Raw genomic sequence first — 21,498 nt, forward strand, 5'->3', positions numbered from 1 at the left:
TAAAAATGTAAGCGACTTTGGGGATTACACTCTGTAAAATCTACCACATCGAACAGAATTCATTTCAGACCATTACGAGATAATTCGATACGTGTTGAAAAGGCTGAGTTAGGTACATTTAAAAAAAATCAATATTCCTGCAATCATTGCCCAGCATCATTCGTACCCAAACATGTTCCGTTGACTATTCGCTAGAAGCTTCAGGACAAGTTATATAGATGAACTGCTGAAAAAAATTTTCTTGATCTACAGAGCTGATCCAGAATGGGATCTTCTTATCGTGCCAATTTTAAACAGAAAAGAAACAATTAGGTAGGATCTCTGGCGATTACAAAAATATTATAAATAAAGCAGTGCGATCAGTTTCTGATTTTATACGGATTATAAGCGTCAGTTTAAACTTCATCTGCAAAGCTGCATGTTTTCTAAATTTGACTTAGTCCAGGCTTACCATCTGCTTACAGTGGATGACGAAACGGCAATAGTACAAACAATATTGGCCAATCGTGATGGTTTTAACATTTATTGCTTCCCTAGCATTGATTTTTATTAGCCCTTTTTCGGAAACATCTGTAACGCAGTGTAACTATGATAGAGATGCGCCTGTGTTCTCGAAAAAGAGTAGAGCCCAACAAGAAACAGAAAAGAATAGAATCAAATGTGAAATAGTGAACTACTAGATCAAAAAGGAAGGAGAGTGGAAAGACACCTTTTCCTGCCAGCACTAAAAATACAGAAAATCCTAAAACTGGGCTGTAGTATAGTCAGCATTAAAGTCGGTGTTCCTGGACACTGGCTCACATTTCTGTGGCTGTTATTTTTTTCATTTGAATGATTTTCGGTTTGTCCTATTTGCATATAGTTAGCGAATACATTTTGAAACTCTGTACAGATGCATTTCACAAAAACTAGGCAAGCTGTAGTGTCACGGTCATAGATAATCTTTCGTTAATGACAAATAGAGATAATTTCATTTGGAACAAACACTCTTAAAGAATTCGAAACACTTTAATAAGCTTATCTAATCGATTTAGCATTGTACGATGAGACCAGCGTTGCCAAATTTGGCTGAAAGTAGCCAAATTTAGATAGCCTATTTTTAATTTGCGTAAAAAAATATCATTTGCGTATTCGCTACTTTTAGGCTACATTAATTTGACTTGGCTACATTTTTGGCTTCTTATTATTTATAAATACATTATTTGAATAAAAATTCACTTTAAAACGGTGTTTCATTATTTTTTTTTATTAATTAAAGACCCAAATAAAACAAATATTTGGGTTTATCAAATAAATTTTTGTTTGTCTCCTTTATAATAAATGAATTTATTTATTTGTAATTTGAAAGTTAAAAGTGTGTGTAGAAGAAATTTTTAAAATATTCTTTTTGTGATAAAGTTTTCATAATTATTACTATAATCCAGACACGTTAATCCATAAATGATAAAAGTCGAAAAAATAACATTAATTTTTCTACAGTCATTTAATTTGAAAGTTGGCTGAGATTTGTTTATTAAACTAATACAGTAGAGCATCGATTATCCGAACCCCGATCAACCGTCACATCGGTTAACCGACCGCGTTCTAGTCGGCAAATTCGAATGTCCGCTAGTGGTGTGACGCTACAATATTTGGCTATGTATTGGTCACTTCAATATTAGTTTTGTTAAATGTTTGCGTGTCTTAGCTGGAAACACTGGCTCGACCATGAAAGGGAGGCCAGTATTTAAACCAGGATTAATTTTTTATTTTTTCTTTATTTCTGTATTTATTTTGTGCAAAATAAACAAATAATTTAACGATGATTATTACTTTAAGAAAATTGTTAGGCTTAACATCGATAATAATTCAACGCGAAGTAGGTTAATACCGATATACTAATAAGTTTATTACATGGGATATACTATACTAATAATGTATTTTTTCATACTTTTCGGTTATCCGACAGACCTCAGTTCCCAATCGAGTCGGATAATCGATGCTGCACTGTACATGCATTTTGGATACATTCAGTGGTGATATTCGGCGGGTTCGCACAGGTTCGGCCGAACCCGTTGTTAAAATTTTCAGTTTTCCGAGCGGGTTCGCCCGAACCCGTTGTTAAAGTTTTCCGAACGGGTTCGGGCGAACCCGTTGTTAAAGTTTTCAGTTTCCCGAACATTGTTAAACACACGGAACATTTCTCAGTGGGTTTGTTTTTTTTTTTAAAAATATATTAAAATATGCGTATTATACTCTGTAATACTACTAAACTAGGCCCTTATACCCCGTTTGCACCGAGCATTTCAATCTAAATTGTGAGCAAGGACAGGGAGTATGTCTCGGTGCGATCTCTTTCGACCGTTTCAATCGAGGTTTAATCGCGATCGATTCAAGAGTGTTCTTGAAAGCAGATCCAGTCATAAGAGAGATCCCAGAATGTCGCGCGCGCGAGACAATACAAGATGGCTGTGGAACACGTGTCGGGCTATGGACAGCGAAAGAAAATGTATAATGTATCTGGAGAGATGATGACACGTGCCTACTTCTAGAAGCGTCATATTGCGATAAAGAATTTCTCTGTCTTAAATAAAAAAAAAAGGTCGACAGATCTAAAATACTGTTGTTACCTGGCCTTCTCCCATTGCTCGTTACGTTCTAAATACGCCACTGATTGTTAGATATATGGTTGCAAGAAAAGGTATTGTATTTATTTCTAGCCAAAACTTCCATTTCGTTTGTCGGTGATTGTCAGGGAAAAATTTTCTGCTAGCAAACCCCTTGTTAAATATTTCGAATATCACCACTGGATACATCAATAACGTTCATCAATTTTGTTTTTGTTTTTCTGTATTAGAGGATGACTTCGAAACGATTATCACTTTTCCTTATGCAATTTTCGATGATAAATTTAATATCTGTTTTTAATATCTGAATTTTTTTGTTGTCTACTTTCTGTACGGGATGCAGGAATTCTTTATGTATTATTATTATTATTAATGTACAGTTCGAATTGGCTTCATATAAAAATCTAATAGTCAACTTTCAAATTAATTAAATAACTGCAGTTTGATAAATTCTTTGTAATAGCAAATGAATAACTATTAAAAATATTACATAGAAAAATTAATTTTTTATAGTCCGTCTTGGCAAAATCACTTGTCGCAATATTCGTTGCAATCTACTTTGCAAATATAATGAGTATTCTCGACATAGTAAATTACACTGTGTGCATATGTTTTGATTCTCACGATCCTTATTTTCATTCAGTTTACATGCCTGCAAATTGACCAAAAGTATTTAATGGGATTAAAGTTATCGCTCGAAAAGCAGGAATGGTGTGTTTTTTTATTTAATCGTCAAATCTCTGGTTATTAAAACAAACTTTTTGAGTTAGCTACTTTTGCGTCACTTGCAAAAATGTATTTGGCTGCTAAAATGTATTTCGCTACTAACACTAAACGTATCTGGCAACACTAGATGAAATTATATTACAAAACATAAATATATTTTTCGTATTAGTAAGAAACAAATTGTCAAATTCTTACCTGTCAACAATACATAATAACAGTGACATTAAGATGGAAAGCTGCAGCAACACACTGATGAACCATAATACGTTAAGAAACTCCTAAATAATGTTTATAAAAAAGACAAATTAAAACCTAATGATACTACTAATAATTTGTTCGATTTATCTATAAATATTTCATGCACACAAACACAGGCAATATCCATAAAGGTATTCATCGACTGGCAGAAATTACAAAAGTTTACTTTCTCCTATCTTTATGCCATAAACCCATTTATTAAAGCCATTCCTACCAATTACTGCTCGCCAGTAAATTTTATCACTGTTTCTAAATTTATCGTTAATAAGATTTCTCTTTTAAATGTTTTTCATTTTACTTAAAAATAGAATAATGAGATAAAACAGATTTCAGATGTTATTTAGTTTTCTGCACATTACAGATTAATATACTTTTTAATAAACCAATAAATCTTTTTATTAAAGCAACCACGAGAGAATTGCTCGGGAAGAATCCTTATCTAACCATTAAACTAACCACCGGTCTCGATAGTTAAATAACGCTGCTTTCTTTTTACATAATATCGTGATTCCATCTGTTTTCTAAAACTTGCAAACAGTTCGTATTTCACTAAGATGTCACTAAGACAGTATTTTCGGAAGCAACAGCAACCTGCACTACAATTGATTATCGAAAAATTATAATAATATGTAATTTGTCAAAATGATTTTGTAAGAGATGCTTACATTTATATAAAAAATTTTTACAAATTAAATCTAATAGAAAATTTTAGAAAAAACGAATTAAAATGAAATTTTAGACGTTTTCGTATCACCGAAAAACCACATTTTACATTTTTCTCACTAAGTAAAAGTTGCATTTTTCTTAACAAACAATTGACATTACGGATAGTAAAGTGGAAAACGTCCTAAACATAATAGTCATACAAAAATTTAAAGTGACAGAAAGTTCACAGACCTTTCAAATTTCTTTACATGTTATACATTAAAAACATTTGTGGCTTAACGATTAATAGTACATATCTAATACATTGGTTTGTTCAAAACAGCTTGCGTGAATGCAAATGTCAATAATTTCACGTAATAATTTATAATGTCCGAAACTTTAATCGAAAACTGAATTTTAACTTTTATGCATTTACCATCGATCCATCCGGTAAGTAAATATGAATATGAGTGATATATTTCCACCATTCGTTTTCTAAGTGTTTTCCCTGACGAATAACGTAATCCCAATGAGGACCTTCTCCGAGAAGAGGCAGAAGAATTGCGAAGCCCAAAAAGAAGAATATCGGAAGTGTATATCTGCAACACGAACAAAATATAATACACGAACCAGTAGCGGTAAGTGTTAAATATTTTACCTGATAATTCGTTTGACTGAAAACATGATGTAGTACTTGGCAGAGTTTCGTCCACGTTCTTGTCTCAGATACATTACCATAAACCCGCTAGCCAGAAATATTATTCGTTATTAATTTTAAAGAGAAAAGTATTTCCGCTAAAAACTATAAATGTTTTTATAATTATTATGATAGCAAATGTAAACATACTATCGAATATTTTATTTATATGTATCAATAAAATTAAAATGACTTACCTGTAGAAGAAGTGTGTTTCTATTATAGTGAAGCCTTGGAGAATAATTTCAAATAAAAGAAGATCCACATGCTTGAAGATATTGGAATATTTTTCTATAAAATATAATTATTGTTTTTTTTAATGGGTAAATATAAAAAATGTTTTGTATGAAATATTTTATTTCGATTTATAAATTTTAGATATATTAATTACCTGCAATATGATAGGAATAACCCTCCCTCGATACGTCACTAAAATTCTGAATGACTAGTTGTTGCTAATTTGGAAAAAATTACTGATGTTCGTTTGTTTCAAACTATAGCACGCTTTAGAAATACTACGGCACTATCTATTGTTTACATGTTGCATACAAAATAATTTGTATATTTTTTATGTATAAATAAATAAATATATATATATATATATATATTAAAACTCCTAATTACTCAAAAAATACAAAACCTATAAAAAACAAATGAGTAATCCGGAAAAATCTGAACTTCAATGTAACATCTATTAAATAGTACAATTTTAAACAAATCAAAAAATATTTAAGATAAAACTTTTTGTCTGTAATTTCGTTAAAAGATGAAAAATTTATTTCATCTGCGCAACAAAGCTACAAAATTCAACCAAAAATATGTTTTCAAATGTATTCTCTTGTACCTCATTTTTACCACATTAGAGACGGAATGTTAAAAATTAATTTCTTAGCGGTTATCTATATCATTTTAGGAATGCGCTGTCAAAATTTCTCTTCTGGGTTCAGTCGTTTGCTCTCGGCGATGATGAATCAGTAACTCGTAAAATGTAATTTTATATATATGTTACCGCTAAATCTCGAAAGCCATTAATGTATACATTGTCTCGCTAATCTCCAGATTAACTAGGGTGATTCGTTAAAGTTTCGGAAATTGTTTCATTTCTCAAATTACCTAGGTAATGTGTACGTGATCTAGGCAATCCGCACATAACCTACTAGGCACTCGGTAGAGGGAAAATAAGATCTTTGCTGGAACAACGGCAACGTTTCTGTACGCTTAAATTAACATAACGTTATTTATTAAATATTCGATATCTAAAGAATAAAGTTAATACAATTAAACAATCAGCAAATTACTTGATAGTATCAATTATCAATTTATTAAAAAATGTAATACAAAAAATCAAACGGTTTAAAATATTATTACAATTAGGGAAATGAATTTGAAAAACATGATAAAACTGTGCTTACTTATTAGTGTAATCTAAAGATTGGTGACACTTTGAGTTACATAGCAATTGGTTTTTGCGACAAACGCGTCAATTTGTAATACAATTAGATTTGCAGTTACATTTTCTGAAATCCTGCCCAGTACCAGGAAATTGTTTTAGTGCTGTTTGACGTAAAGATATTTCTACGGCGGAGACATCTTCCTTCGTTAAAAATCTTTCTTTGCAAGCACCGACTTCAGATTTTGCATACAGTTGTTTTAAAATACTCGTTTCGGTACGAAGTTTATAAAAGCCATCCTCTGTTTTACCAAGAACCACAATTAAAATTGAGCGTGCTTCAGTTTTTGCTCTGTCTTCCTCGGAAAGCAGTAGGGAAAGGAAATGAGAGAAACAAACTTTTGAACTTTAACGATACGATAGTCGTTAATGTGCAGTTTACCTAGGTAAAATGTAAAAAACTCTTGATTCCGCACGTTAACGGATCAGCCTAGTTAATCTGAAAATTAGCCAGGTAATGTACACATTAACGGCTTTCGAGCTTTAGCGATAACATATATATACATTTTGAATAACTATTCTTAAGCAATCGTTCTTCTTATGTGGTGTTCAAACGAATTTTTTTAGACGGAATTAGCTTATAATATTAAATGATTATAAACACTCCAAGCAATTTTTTACTGTAGAGTAAAAAATATATTATTTTAGTTCAATCAACATAATGCAAAATTGTAAAGTGTTTTAAAACATTATTTTGAAAGAAATTTTGTATTTACAAAATTTAAGGGAATGGCGCAAGATTCGGTAAATACGGTTGGATTTTTATTCGATTGCTTCTTAAGAGTTTCGAGTTTGTCAAAATCGAACTAAAACAGCATTAAAAAATAAAGCCAACATTTGATACTCGAATATACTCTGTTATTCTTCACAATCCTGAATAAATAATAACTTAAAACTAACTTTGAATTAATAATCTACATACTTTCTAAATAACGCAATTTCAATCATCCTGCTGAGTCATTTTCCTCTCAGCAATCTCAAATGTTTAGCCTACAAAGTAATCGAGTGAGTATCACCAATGATTTCGTATTGCAAATGTTTTAATACAAGACAGAATTCGTGTGAAAAACGAATAATTTGTTACTTTTTAAAAGCACTTTTTTGTTTCTAGAATTTTCTCTTTATCCAATTTTTGAACATTCGTATTTTCTTCTTAACGTTTCGAGTCCATTCTGATTTACTCCCGATAAAAATTTTACCGGAAACTTCCTTCGATTACAGAACTTTTTGTATTGCGCAAATCCTGACTTCCATCTGTCATACACAAATAAAGATAAAAGCTTTCAATAGTAATTTGGTATTCGTAATTTATTGTTCTTATTCTTCTAAATTGTATCCGTTGCTTTTACATTTATTATAGCTTTAGCCAATTTAATTATTAATTTTTTACATTAAGGATACGATTGATTTTCTGCCGAAATAAGAAAAGTCAATTTTACTCCAATTATTATTATTCGTTTTTTTTATGTATTGGATCGATGGTATAAGTTAACACAAAATATAAACGATCTGCTAAAGAGGTGACTTCGGGAAAGTTCCTCTGGAAATCTAACTCCTGCACAACTGATTGCATGTTTGTCTTCGTCATTATCTCAGAAGTGTAAATTATCGAGTTGTTTCTTAAGATGTTCAAAAAGACAGAAATAGAATGTCTTATGTTCGAACTATCAGCATAACGGCTCGTATTCTGCATGGGAATTCCAGTTTTTATACTGCATGAAAAACTTTAAACTGGCTAAAATGATATGAATAGAAACAGTGGCGAGCAACGCAATCGTCCGGGGCCTCGCTCTTGTAGGGGCCTCGCGCAACAATTCGAGTTGAATAAAGTTGATATTTAAAACTTTTTATTTTATCCTTAGCTATTAATTATAAGCCGCAAACATTATTTTTAAATCCCTGCGTATATCTTTTAAGGCATTTATTTATCTTAGTGTATCATCATTACTAATTTGTCGTCTTTATGACTGTTAACTTTTATAAATCTTCTAATATAATATTTTAAAACTCTAAATTTATTTATTTATAACTTTTGCATTTCTCGACATTGAGCAAAAATATCTATTTTCAATTCACATACTTTGCACAAAGGACAAGGGCCTCGCAAAGATCTGCTGCCCGGAGCCTCGCAATCATTAAGGCCGCCGCTGGATAGAAGGACATGGCAAAATCAGATCGTACATTTGTATACGTCTTATCAAACATTTTGGTGACTTATGTTTCTCAGATGTTGACGAAGTTAAAGATGCAGTCGTGCACTTTCTCAAATTATTAAGTGAAGAACTTTCTCGGTAAAGTACTCACGTCCTTGTATTCAGCGAGAAAAAGTGTTTTAAAAAGAGTAGCAAGTACCTAAAAAAATAACTTAGATTGTGTATTTTCCAACGACTAATTTAAATTTCAAACGTAATTCGTTATTAAATTTCTATAAAAAATTGTACCTTATTTTCGGGACATGCCCGTATCAGTATTCAGTACTGTAGATTTTCGTGTGTTTCTACTGAAAAACGCACATTTTTCTTTTTCAATATTAGGCCGTATCTTAGCTTTCAGATGCGCAGTAAATAATGGCGCAAAAGTCTACGTTGTCAACGTTGCCGCTTTACTAAGTGCGCTATCGCTCGGCGGCGAGAGCGACGTTGCCATTCAGTGCAGCACGTGCCACACCTCCTTTCTACACCGCACCGCCCACCCTTTTACCTCTGCTGATCTAATTGCCAGTTGACTTTCCGCTATCGCTAAATAGTCTTCGCGCTAAATAAAATAAGTAGCTCTTCTCCTAGTCCTGGTGCATAATTCTAATTTGCGGTCGGTTGACACGTCAATGAATCGCGTGACGGAACGCCGCTTCGGCTGCGAGACGCAAGCCGGTACTTTTTCGACTTTTTTCCTCGAGTAAATTCGGCGCGCAATAAAAACGTTATTTATTGCATTTTTCGCAGCTCGAAGAAATTAGAGAACTTGAATTTTTTGAAATTTTTTAATAATTTCGGAAAAATTGCGACTAAAAAAACGCCACGGGGTGTCTGTGACACGCCACGTGATCTTAATAAAAATTGAATTATTTACCACAAAAATGGCTTTAACGATTTGGATCAAATTTGGTCACTTCAGTGCTGCTTCAGCTGCTTGGCGATGAAATTTATCAGGTATGTAGTTTTTAATTAATTTTTTTCAGATATCGAGCCAATTCAGTCAGTTCACAGTTACATCATAATAATAATATAACTACAGTTCGAATTCGTACTGAATAATGTCTCTTACAAAGTCAAGTCAGCAAGAGAAAAGTGGTGAGAATGATAATAAAAAAAACTTGTAAGACTATTTTAAAAAATTGTCTGATAGTCGAAGTACAAAATGCTTACGTTCAAAAATTTTGCTGATTAGTAACCGTTCAACGACAGGCTTAAAAGGCCATCTACAAAAGATACACTGCGTCAACGTTAATTCTGCAAGCAGCAAATTACTACTTTGTAATTCAGATACAGTAGTTCCCACAGCAATAGCAACTACATGAAAATATGTCGATGATCAGGAAGTAGATATTATACCGAACAAAAAGGCTAAGAAGAGTATTGATGTTTATTTTGTAAAAGAAAGTTCGATGGAAAACATGGTTACAAGGATGGTGTGCAAAGATGGTTTTACACTGAGTTCATTTTGCACATCTTCCGATTTAAGACGTTTGTTCGCAAAAAATGGATTCCAATTGGCAACTTTTCCCAACACCATAAGATCGATGATTACCAATTATGCGAAAACTGTCGAAGTGGATTTAATAAAAAAAATTCGCAAATTTAAAAAAAAGGGTCAAAGATTTTCGTTAAGCTTTGATGAGTGGACAACTCAAAAAAAATCACAGATACATAAATCTCAACGTGAACCATAAAAAGACTCATTTTAATCTTGGCTTGATCAAAATTCACGGATCCGGCACTGCCGAACACTGCATTGAATTAGTGTCAGAACGGTTGAAAAAATTTGGTTTCAACTTTTAAACCGACCCCATTGGTATCACTACTGATGGCACGATCTTTATGGTGAAACTTGGTAGACTCTTGCCTTGCTATCAGCAACTGTGCATTACACATGGAATCCAGTTAGCTGTGGTAGACGTTTTGTATAAAAAGAAAGATCAAAAAGAAGTAGAACACAGAGATAGGCGAAAGTGACGAATATTATGACGAAGACACGGAGACTAATGAAGGCTTAGTAGTAGTCATTGAACCCACATCGACACCGACTGAACCTGAAGTGACTCCGCGATACAGCGAACTTCTTAAAAAAGTGCGAAAAGTTGTTAAAACTTTTAAAAACTCACCAACCAAAGATGATATGTTTTTGCAAAAATATGTAAAAGAATCGAAGGGAAAAAAATTGAGCTTGATTTTTGACTGCCGCACTAGGTTGAACAGTCTCCTCAGCATACTGGAACGTTTCTACAGTGTAAAAGTTTGCATCGATAAAGCCTTAATAGACACTGGCTCAGACACTAAATTTTCCTCTATCGAGTGGTCACTAATCAATGAGTTGATCAACAGTCTTCGACCGGTTAAACTGGCCATAGAATCTCTCTGTAGAAGAGAGTCGAGTTTGATAACCGCTGACACAACCCTGAAATTTGTCTTAGACAAACTAAAAAGCGAGGACACGATCTTGAGTACCGACCTTTCCGAGGCACTCCGCAAAAGAGTCAAAGAACGGCGTCTTACCGAGTTCACAGAAATGCTAATTTACATACAGAACCCGAAAAAGTATGACCAAAAAGTTAGAAAGCCCGATTATGTTTTAACAATGCCGAAAAAAAATGTAATGCGCCAGGAAATGAAAAATATGCTGAATCGTGTAAATACATATGTAGTAGAACCAGCAGCAATGGCAGAGAAGATTACGGAGGAGAAAAACGATGATCCAAATAACCCGTATTCCTTGTATTTCACATTGTAACAAGAATTGGAGATCCAACTAAAGAGTGAGAAAGAAAACTTAATGAAACGGAAAGAAACTAGTACTGAGAAGGATTATGATAAGTTATTAAAAAAGAAAATGGCTGTTTGTGAAAGTGAGTCAGAGGTGCAAAACATATCTTTGATTTATGATTATTTGATGACCCTGAAACCTACTAGCGTAAAGGCTGAAAGGGCCTTCTCTGCAGCGGGCTATATATGCAGTTCATTAAGAAGTAGGGTGGGAGACAACACCGTCAATACTGTTTGTTTTTTGAGATCCTACTTCCAGAAAAGTAAAAAAAATAACACGATAACATGTTAAATGACAAAGAAATATTTGATAAAAAAACATATTTGATTACAAAAAAATAACATGAAATAAAAAAACATGAAAAAATAATTAATTGATTTAATTTTATTAAACCTTTAAAATACCTTATTCAAGACAAGTCTAATATTTTATAACTTGTACTCTAATTCTATTAAGAATTTTTAACTTTTATTTTATAAGAAGTTAGTGGGCTGGGCTAGGCAATTTTATTGTGAAAATTAGTGAGAAACTGAGACTACCTAGTTAGTTAAATAGTTAATTAAATTAATGTATATCAGTATCTTGGATATATAATGATATGAATGTATGTGATTCATGATTGTGATAATAACAACTAACTACTAATTACTTACTCACTACTTTACTAATACGAATAATTAAATTACTTATAAATAACTACAACTGATATGTAGTTATATAAGAAAACTGATAAGACTGATAGCCACTTAGCCACTGATTATCCATTCTTACATTATTATAATATAATATATTAATGTAAATTAATTAGTAGAATTACCTTTGCTATTATTTAACTTAAAGATTACATTATAGTTATAATCTAACTGAACATTTAAAGTTAATTATCTCTATCTCGAGTGTTAAACCGAACCAAAGTTAAGTTTACTACCTAAATGTGTAAGAAGTTATACCGATTTATAGTGACCAGTCTAAATTACAAAAGTTTCTTAAGTATTTTTTTAAAAATGTTTTATTCTTTTTAAAAAAACCATAAAATGCTGGATAGATAGAAAGATAAATCTTTATTCCACCAAAAATATATCCTTGCTAGATACAGCTGGATTACAATCCCTAGGCAGGAAATACAACCCATTGTGCAGTATTAGAAAAAACGATTCTCACAATATCATAGAATGATTTCGCCTAATTACGGAAAGATTAATATGTTGCTCCAGAGTACAATTATTCTATTTTTGAATTGCGAAATGTGTAAAGTTTCGTGTGACAGAAGATCGAGATGTTCTGTAAAATATATTTCGTCGTGTAGTATCGTAGTTGCCAAGTCAAATAAAAAAGTAAAAAAACGGAGCAGTCCATAAATTACAAATACTTTCCACCGTATTAATCGCAACTTAATTCTGTAAAGAAATACTTGTTTGAATTTAAAAGCAAATGCTACAATCTTTCAAAGTTTCGAATTTGAAATAAAAAACTTTTAGCTTTTTAACAGCTTTTTAAATTTTTTGATTAAAAGTCATTCATATTTTAGATGTTCAAATTCGTTCACATTTTGAGGCGTTCGTATTTAGGGGAGCTAGAATCGGCATACATACACTACTTTCTCTATTCTGTACAATGAGATTGTATTTCTTGCCACGACGTACGTTGGAGGATCGTGCGATCTGTTCGATGGGTTATTAATCTGCAAATACTTGCAAAGTGTTTTTGTATGAGTGATACAGATATGTTCGTTTGTACAATTTGTCAATTCCACACTGTGGTGAAATGTAAAACCGTGCAATAAATAGAGAGGTGAAGTGTCATTCCTCGAGTAGGGTCAGATAAACTAAACATTCCAATGGTTTTTTTATTCGTAATGATTTAGAAAACTTACCCCTATTTCGAAAATACGTTTTTGCCTATTATGCAAGTTAATAATTTAAAATTTTATTTTTAAACATAATTTCTTAACAGATTGAACCACACATAAATTAACTTTTTGAATGTAACGGTAAGTGATGAAACACTTATTCTCTGCTGTTTTCAGTAGCATTTCATCATTTTCACGTTGAATTTCGTTTTCATATTTGTAGTTTATTGAAATAATTTTCTAAAGAGTTAAAATTGAGATAAATATCGAAAAATGTTTACGGTTAATATTCAATCACTATGTGCAAAAAGTAAGTGTAAAATGAGTGACACTCAGCAAAATATTATCTTAAATCTTAGAAACTTGATTACAAAATCCGCTTCGGTGATTGTTCTGCATCTTAATTTATGAAGCGCTGCAAATTATCAATAAATTAATAACATGAAATTACAATTTTTAAAATATATCTATATAAAGAACTTTAATTTCAAAATTATTTTTATATAATTCTTAATAGTTTTCCTCTTAACTTATTTTGCAAAATAAATAAGGTCGCATTCTTTCTTCTAGCAGAAGAAATATAAATATTTATTATCGTATGTTCGTAGGGCCAGCGCAACACTTTGGGCGAACTGCCTACCCGGGATGCCTTTTTAAATGAAACTGACCCTTATTTAGGTGTGACAGACGTGGAGGAACACCGGAACAGTTTACGCGGCCAGCCCGTCAGAGCGAGGAGCGAACTCACGACTGAACTCCTAGCGTTCAGGGTACGAATACAGCATAGCCACTGGAGGGTATGTTCGTTACAAAATAAAAAACAAATTCAAACTAGAAATTTCTTATTTCATAAGACGATTACGCTACTTTTTAAAAAGTTAACTAAAAGTAATAATATAATTTCATTTCTTATATTAACTATGACAATGAACGAAATGAACAATAGAACTATTAAAATTGTGTTATTGTGGCAAGCGTTCTGCATACACTGCGGCAAAATTTTTTATAAATGTTAAATATTATATCTTACAATAAAAGAAAAAATACCTCCTATTGTGGGGAAAAACAATGCTGTCGCGTATACATGTGTCAATCCCCACAAGATTTACTAGAAGAAATTTCACACCGCACATCGACTTTGTACTTTCGTCAAGATTCGTCGAATACAATTTATGTAGAGATTCATAAGGTGAAGCTTTGAGAATATACTCGAAAATTTTTCCTACAAATAACAAACATTAATAATTTATTATTTTTTTGCACTTAACAGATATAAATATATTTATTGTAAAACTACTTTTATAAATTTTTCATAATATAGTCGAATATAACAGCATTAAAAATCATTTTCCTGAACTTTAAAATATGAATAGATAAATTCTCATTCTTAAATATGTTAAAAGTTTCTTTTGATAATCGTAAAGACTTACCTTTACTCGCCTCCAAAGGAATAACATCGAGTCTCAGTAATATTTCTGTAAACGTTGCCAATGAAACCCACGCAACAAATATGCCGAGAACAGTTCTGAATTATGATAATTAATATTTTTACATCAATTTACTTATATATAATTTACATCATTTAACAATTAATTAGTTAACTATTATTGTAATCAGCGGCGTAGCGTGGGTGTCAGCCGCCCCATTATTTAGGTATTTTTACAAGATATTATTATTTATTGTGAAATTTTGCCGCCCCCTCTACGCTACGCCGCTGACTGTAATTGTATCTGTTTGAATGTAACAAGATAAACATCATTTTTGTGTACATTATAACTTAATGCAATTTTAATGTAGCTCTTATTTATAAATGTCTTAGACACTCGCTTAAATTAATGAAGCCCTTCCACGTGTGAAGCTCCGGCTGGGTACGATTCGCCATCAAACTTTGTCTCACAAAAACTGAAGAACTAAACCACGAAAAATCACAGATACTTTACGTTTAAAGTCACAGAATGATGGAAACTGACAAACATGTAAGCGCTTTCGGTATCGAAATTCGATGTTGAATCGAACACCGACGTCGTCCTCTCTTTCGTCACCAGCTGATACTGAATTTTCTCTGGAAACTGATAAAAGACCGTTCAAAAAGCGCAAAGGCTAACGAGATGAGCGATCGAAGAGGAAAACAGATAAAAACACGTGATGAAATAACCCGGATTCTATTTTAATGTGTTCTTTCCTACTCCAGCAGATTCCTCTTCCACAAACCCTCCTGAAACATTTTTAAATGGTCGCTTTTCTTGTGCGTAAGTGTTAAGGAAGGTCCCATCGATTAATCACGTTACTCTTGTATCTGTCGAAAGAGAATCTTCAGTATGTCTGCTGTCTCGAAACGTTTGAATGGATCTACCCAGTGTTTACTGATAAACTTTCTTAAATTGTTGGTCATTGGATAAGAAACGCGATCAGCCGCTGTACATCGAAGAGCGGAGAAAAACTCGCTAGTATTCGTTTTTATACTGAGATTTAACCATTGAGAAACTATAAACAATTATTACTAAAATTGGTTTATATTCATTCATTTAAGGCTCATAAAGTAGCCTCCAAGTACTCCTACACCTCCGTTCCCATCTCCTTCCTCAGGAAGGAACTCACCGCCATCACTATGTCAAGGTGGCAAAAAGACTGGGACAGTAGCCACACTAGACGAAATACCCACAACTTCCTTCCGGACGTCAACAGTAGCTCCCGCCTCACTTTCCTGAGTACGACTCATTCTATTACGCAGATTCTCACCGCCCATGGCAATTATAAGTGCTACCTTCATCGTTTCCTTAAGAAGGGAAATGGACTTTGTGACTGTCTTGTAAAGGAGAGGGACGACCCTTTTCATCTAATATTTACATGCACCAAGTTCATTCAGCATCGCCAACATCTCAGAGACCTGACAACCCATAAAGGGCACAGCTGGCCTTGCCACCTTAGCGTATTCCTCGAGGACAAAGACATATACACCAATTTTGTCAAATTCGTTAACAACCTAAACTTATCAGACTATCATCTCCCAACTGCTACTCAATCCAACATGCCAGCTATCTCACCGGACAACCACAGCCAGACTCCATAGCATCAAGACACAAGGTTGGCAACCATCAAAGGACCACACTTCAAGGACTTCGGTATCTCTAAAAGGGTGCTACTCCTTCCTCATTACTTTCACCGGCACCCATCCCATGTTCTCAATTGTATTGTAAGCCAAACCAAGGCGCCTTTCTTGTTGTTCAGTTATTCCACCTATTAATTCTTAGGTACTGTATTTGTATTTTGTAATTCTGCCTTTCTACGTCTTAACAGACGGTTCCCAGCGGCACCCTCATTCTCCTCTCCCCTCCTCTATTTCCTTTCCTAATCCCCCTCCCCACCTCTCCTTTTCCACCTCCTAACTCCTCCTTCCCTCCTTTCTTCTTGTAGGGCTATACCTCCGAGTAAGGCCTCACAACCCTTTCACTTATTATTATTATTATTATTATTATTATTCATTTAAATTATTTGTTTTTATTATTAAATATATTCTTCAACGGTTTTAATAAATTTAATCTATTTTTGTACAATTTAAATAGGAAAAGTGACCTCACGCATTTAAAATTAACATTTATACACTTAAGTAAAGTAGATTATTTTAAAATTATTTATTTACTTATTGTTTTAAATATGTTGTGTATACCTAAAAATTATGTAAACATTTATAATCAAATATGAATCAGTATTGCGCCGAATATGAAAATAAGTTCAATCACTTCAGCAAATCAACGTTAGCCAAAGATGTATTAACATTAAATAATAATAGAAAATCTATTAACGGAATATTAAAACAGTTTTAATGCCATCAGAATTGTATTGTAATACTCATTTTAGAATTTTGTTTTAACTCTAACAAAAATCTGTGTCAATAACGAATTGGCACGAACTGTGCGATTTGAGACTTTCACGCGCATTGGCAGTATACAGCAGAGAAATTGCAAATCAACATATTCGAATTACCATTACAGTAACATTTTGCAAGTATTGCAAATGAAGTTCTAGTCGAAAAATCAGCAGATCAATTGCACAAACAAAAAAAATCGTCACAAATACCAGCAAAGAGATTTTACCTTCAATCTACGGTTTGGCAGGAAATAAAATTCCTTGTTGAGAATTAACAGAAATTCCGTAATTTCACAAAAGAATTTCTCCTAAATACGAACATATTATGTATGTCGCTCACGCAGAAATTACTCTAATTTTTGTAATCGTGTTTTGTATAAAGTCTAATATGTCCGATGTGTCGTGACGTTTTGTAAATGAATTTAAGGTATTATACCACGCAGTTCCGAGTCGAGTAAGAGGAGATACAATTGAAAAAACAGACTGAGAATTATCACCTATTTTATTCAGCAATTATATGCAATCTATAAAGACGTACAGGAAAACAAACAATAATTCTGTAAAAGTAAACGATAAAATCTTCAACACACTACGTTTGCATATTTCTGGTTACAAACAGGAGACAAGAACTACAGAACAATCAGATCCAATTAACGTTTCGACTGAACGATATAGAAAAAAAAGTTAGAGGTAGGCCTGGAATGTAATATATTAAGTTGTAGTATAAGGCAAAACACATTACGTGAATCCGTTCAGTGATTTTTGGAATAAAAAAAAAGAAAAAAAAGCAGCAGTTAATGACTTAAACAAAAGTATTTAAAATACAGATATCAAGACAAACGATGTGCATTCAAGTAAAAAATGAATGTCTCTTTAATATCATGTAACGCGCTTCAAATTCGATTGGCTATTTTCTTTGTTAAACTTGTTTTTTGTAGTATGATTATTGGTTAAAATGTTTTTAATCAATTTATTATCGCGTTTTACGAAAAAAGTTTATTATTTATTCATATTTTTTATTGCACCACCAATTTGCCGAATTTTTAAGTAATTTGATGTTATTTTCATACTTTTCAGATTCTTAATCTATATATATAATCGGGACGAGTTTATGATGATAATGATGATGATGATGATAATAATAATAATAATAATAATAACTCTCCCGTGGTCACCACCTGGTCGTGGTGGGAAAACCCAGTAATGTTACTGATCCATAGGGCAATTGCAGGCTGGAGCACAAGCTCCTGGTAGGGACACCCATGCCAGTAAGGTCTATGGGGAGAAATGAAGCTAAGAGTGACCACACCCACATTCTGTGGAGATATTTATTATGGTAATAACTAATCTAAATGTGATACCGGCTCGGACGTCGCCCGGGTTAACAAGGTCCGCGTTCGTGGGTTAGGCAGAGGCTCACGTTCGAAAAATAGGCCACAGTCTCCCTTGGTTACCGGTGGCGAAAGCAGCACCGGCCCAAGCATGGCTACTGCAATGCCCTCAACAGATGTGAGGAACAAACCCAGCCTTGGTGTTTCTGAGGCAATGCGTCCGCAGACCACAAAGGCTGGAAAACCACGCCAACGGATGAAATGGACAGTAGAAATGAACGAGTTTATCATCCGTACTTACTACACAATCACAAAACTCGAAACAAACATGACAGCATACAGACAACAACTACACCATAGATTCACACAACAGTATCCTCATCTCACTGTCACCAAACAAAGGGTTGTTGATCAAAAAAGAACAATTATACACAACAACCTTATTCCACAAACAACACTTAAACTTATCAAACAACAGGTTGCTAATCAAATACATCAACAGACAGAAACATCTAACATTAATGAAGATTACGTAATTTGTCAGGATAATCCAGCAACAAGCATTGATAATAACACACATACAACAATTACCACTAATGATACTACAGACACTTCCTCGTCAATCACTGATAACATAGACATGGATTTAGTTAATACGCTCTCACTTATATTTCAGGAAACACTCACTAAATATACAGGTACAGATCCCACACAACGACCACGAATACCAAAAATCAACAAGTCAAAGGAAGTTAGAAAAAACATTAAATTATGTAAACACTCACTTACTACCAAACTACATTCATTCAATTTCTACACTCGCAGACATTCATACATTAGTTTATGCTGGGGCAGTCACAGTAGTGACACAACATGGACTGAAAGTACAATCACAGACAAATACACAGAAAACACAATTCTATCACAAGCCTGCCTGGCAGAGAAGAATAGAAACACAAATAAATGACATTAGACAGCAATTAGGCAGGCTGACACAATACACTAAAAACAACATAACACCCAAATTAAGGAAACAGCTCAAAAACATTTTCAAGAAAATAAAAACACACACAAAACATGAACATCACAACACACGCATTACAGAATACATTGATACACTAAAACAAAAACTTGCTGCCAAAGCACGTAGACTGAAACGATACATAATTTGTAGAGTGTTGGAAGACAATACATGTCTTCCAACACTCTACAAATTATTCACATCCTGTATCGCAAACAAAATATACAAACATATTGAAAAACACGACATTCTCACGGAACAACAAAAAGGTTGCCGTAGAAACCACAGGGGTTGCAAAGAACAGTTACTCATAGATTCAGTCATTCTACGGCAAGCACACAAACAACACAGAAACATACACATGGCATATATAGACTACAGAAAAGCATTCGACAGCGTTCCACACAGTTGGCTGCTACATATTTTACACGTGTACAAAATACATCCATCACTCATTACATTCTTCCAAAACACCAACTTTCAAAACAGGGTTTATAACACTTCCATACAAACAAACCAAATTTTTATTAGGCGAGGAATTTTTCAAGGAGATTCCTTGAGTCCTCTCTGGTTCTGCCTAGCACTGAATCCATTATCCAACATGTTAAACAACACGCAATATAGTTACAATGTCAGACACGAAAAAACAACACAGTTTACACTGTCACATCTCATGTACAGTACATGGATGACATAAAACTTTATGCATCCACACATAAACAACTTTGTCAACTCCTACAAATCACACATTCATACACCAAGGACATACAAATGGAATTTGGCCTAGATAAATGCAAAACACTTCACATAGAAAAAGGAATCCTGAAGAAAGAAGATTTTGCGCTTGGAAATGGAGACGTTATTGAATCCATGCAAAAGGGTGAGTTCTACAAGTATTTAAAATTCCAACAGGCCAAACTAACAGAACATACACAAATAAAGCAAAGATTAATTAAAGAATACCAAAGTAGGTTAAATGCTATTCTCAGAACACAGTTAAATGCAAAACATACAGTCAGAGCAATAAACACATATGTCATTTCAGTACTCACATATTCTTTTGGAGTTATACATTGGACTCACACAGATCTCGAGCAACTCCAAAGGAAAACAAGAACTACACTTACTAAGCATAAACAACATCATCCTAAATCCGCCACAGAAAGATTAACCCTTTCACGTAAAGATGGCAGACGTGGCCTGATTGACATAGTTAACCTTCACTACAAACAAATACAGTCACTGCGGAGTTTTTCTACAAAAAACAAGAAACATCACAATTACATAGAGCAGTAACTCTAGCAGACTCAAATAACACACTATTAAACTTACACTCACATCATATGGACACAACACAACATATAAAAAGCACAGACACCATTAAGCAATCGTGGGCTCGAAAGGCACTCCATGGCAGGCATCCTTACGATCTGGCCCAGGATTTTGTTGACAAAACTGCGTCAAACAGCTGGTTAGCTCGGGGATTCCTCTTTGGGGAGACGGAAGGATTCATGATCGCCATACAGGATCAGGTTATAAATACTAAAAACTACAGAAAACACATACTCAAAGATGCAACACTCACAAATGACACATGCAGAAAATGTCACATCATGCCAGAAACTATACATCACATCACCTCTGGTTGCAAGCTCTTGGCACAGACAGATTATTTACACAGACATAATCAAGTAGCAAATATAATACACCAAGAGCTTGAAAACAAACACAAATTAGTAGACATCCACGAACCATACTTCAAATACATTCCACAGACAGTATTGGAAAACAACACGCACAAAATGTACTACGACAGAGCCATAATCACAGATAAAACAATTTACCACAACAGACCAGACATCACTCTCATTGACAAATACAATAGAATCACATACATTATAGACATATCCATTCCAAACACTCACAATATACAAAACGCATGCACTGAAAAAATTAGCAAGTACACAGAACTCGCCCAGGAAATAAGGCATCTGTGGAGGATGGATAGGGTGCTTATTGTACCTGTTGTTTTCTTTTCTACAGGTGTCATACCACACACAGTACACAA

General features: G+C 33.5%; 2 protein-coding genes across 2 annotated transcripts in view; both read right to left on the reverse strand.

Moving 5' to 3' along the window:
* Window positions 1-21,498, reverse strand: part of LOC136979769 (nose resistant to fluoxetine protein 6-like) — a 49,532-nt gene that overhangs the window by 24,555 nt on the left and 3,479 nt on the right. Inside the window, exons 3-8 of the mRNA XM_067275801.1 lie at window positions 14,642-14,736; window positions 14,259-14,433; window positions 5,130-5,223; window positions 4,894-4,980; window positions 4,672-4,834; window positions 3,528-3,610 (exon numbers count right to left, since the gene is read on the reverse strand). Coding sequence (XP_067131902.1) covers window positions 3,528-3,610; window positions 4,672-4,834; window positions 4,894-4,973 — 326 coding nt within the window. The 5' untranslated portion in view covers window positions 4,974-4,980; window positions 5,130-5,223; window positions 14,259-14,433; window positions 14,642-14,736. The remainder of the gene's footprint in view (window positions 1-3,527; window positions 3,611-4,671; window positions 4,835-4,893; window positions 4,981-5,129; window positions 5,224-14,258; window positions 14,434-14,641; window positions 14,737-21,498) is intronic.
* The window catches only part of LOC136979770 (nose resistant to fluoxetine protein 6-like), a 37,677-nt gene continuing 30,352 nt past the window's right edge, over window positions 14,174-21,498 (reverse strand). Inside the window, exons 6-7 of the mRNA XM_067275802.1 lie at window positions 14,642-14,736; window positions 14,174-14,199 (exon numbers count right to left, since the gene is read on the reverse strand). Coding sequence (XP_067131903.1) covers window positions 14,174-14,199; window positions 14,642-14,736 — 121 coding nt within the window. The remainder of the gene's footprint in view (window positions 14,200-14,641; window positions 14,737-21,498) is intronic.

The sequence above is a fragment of the Centruroides vittatus genome, unplaced genomic scaffold, assembly GCF_030686945.1.
Source record: "Centruroides vittatus isolate TY-2023 unplaced genomic scaffold, ASM3068694v2 contig_634, whole genome shotgun sequence".
In the NCBI taxonomy this organism is placed as follows: Eukaryota; Metazoa; Arthropoda; class Arachnida; order Scorpiones; family Buthidae; genus Centruroides; species Centruroides vittatus.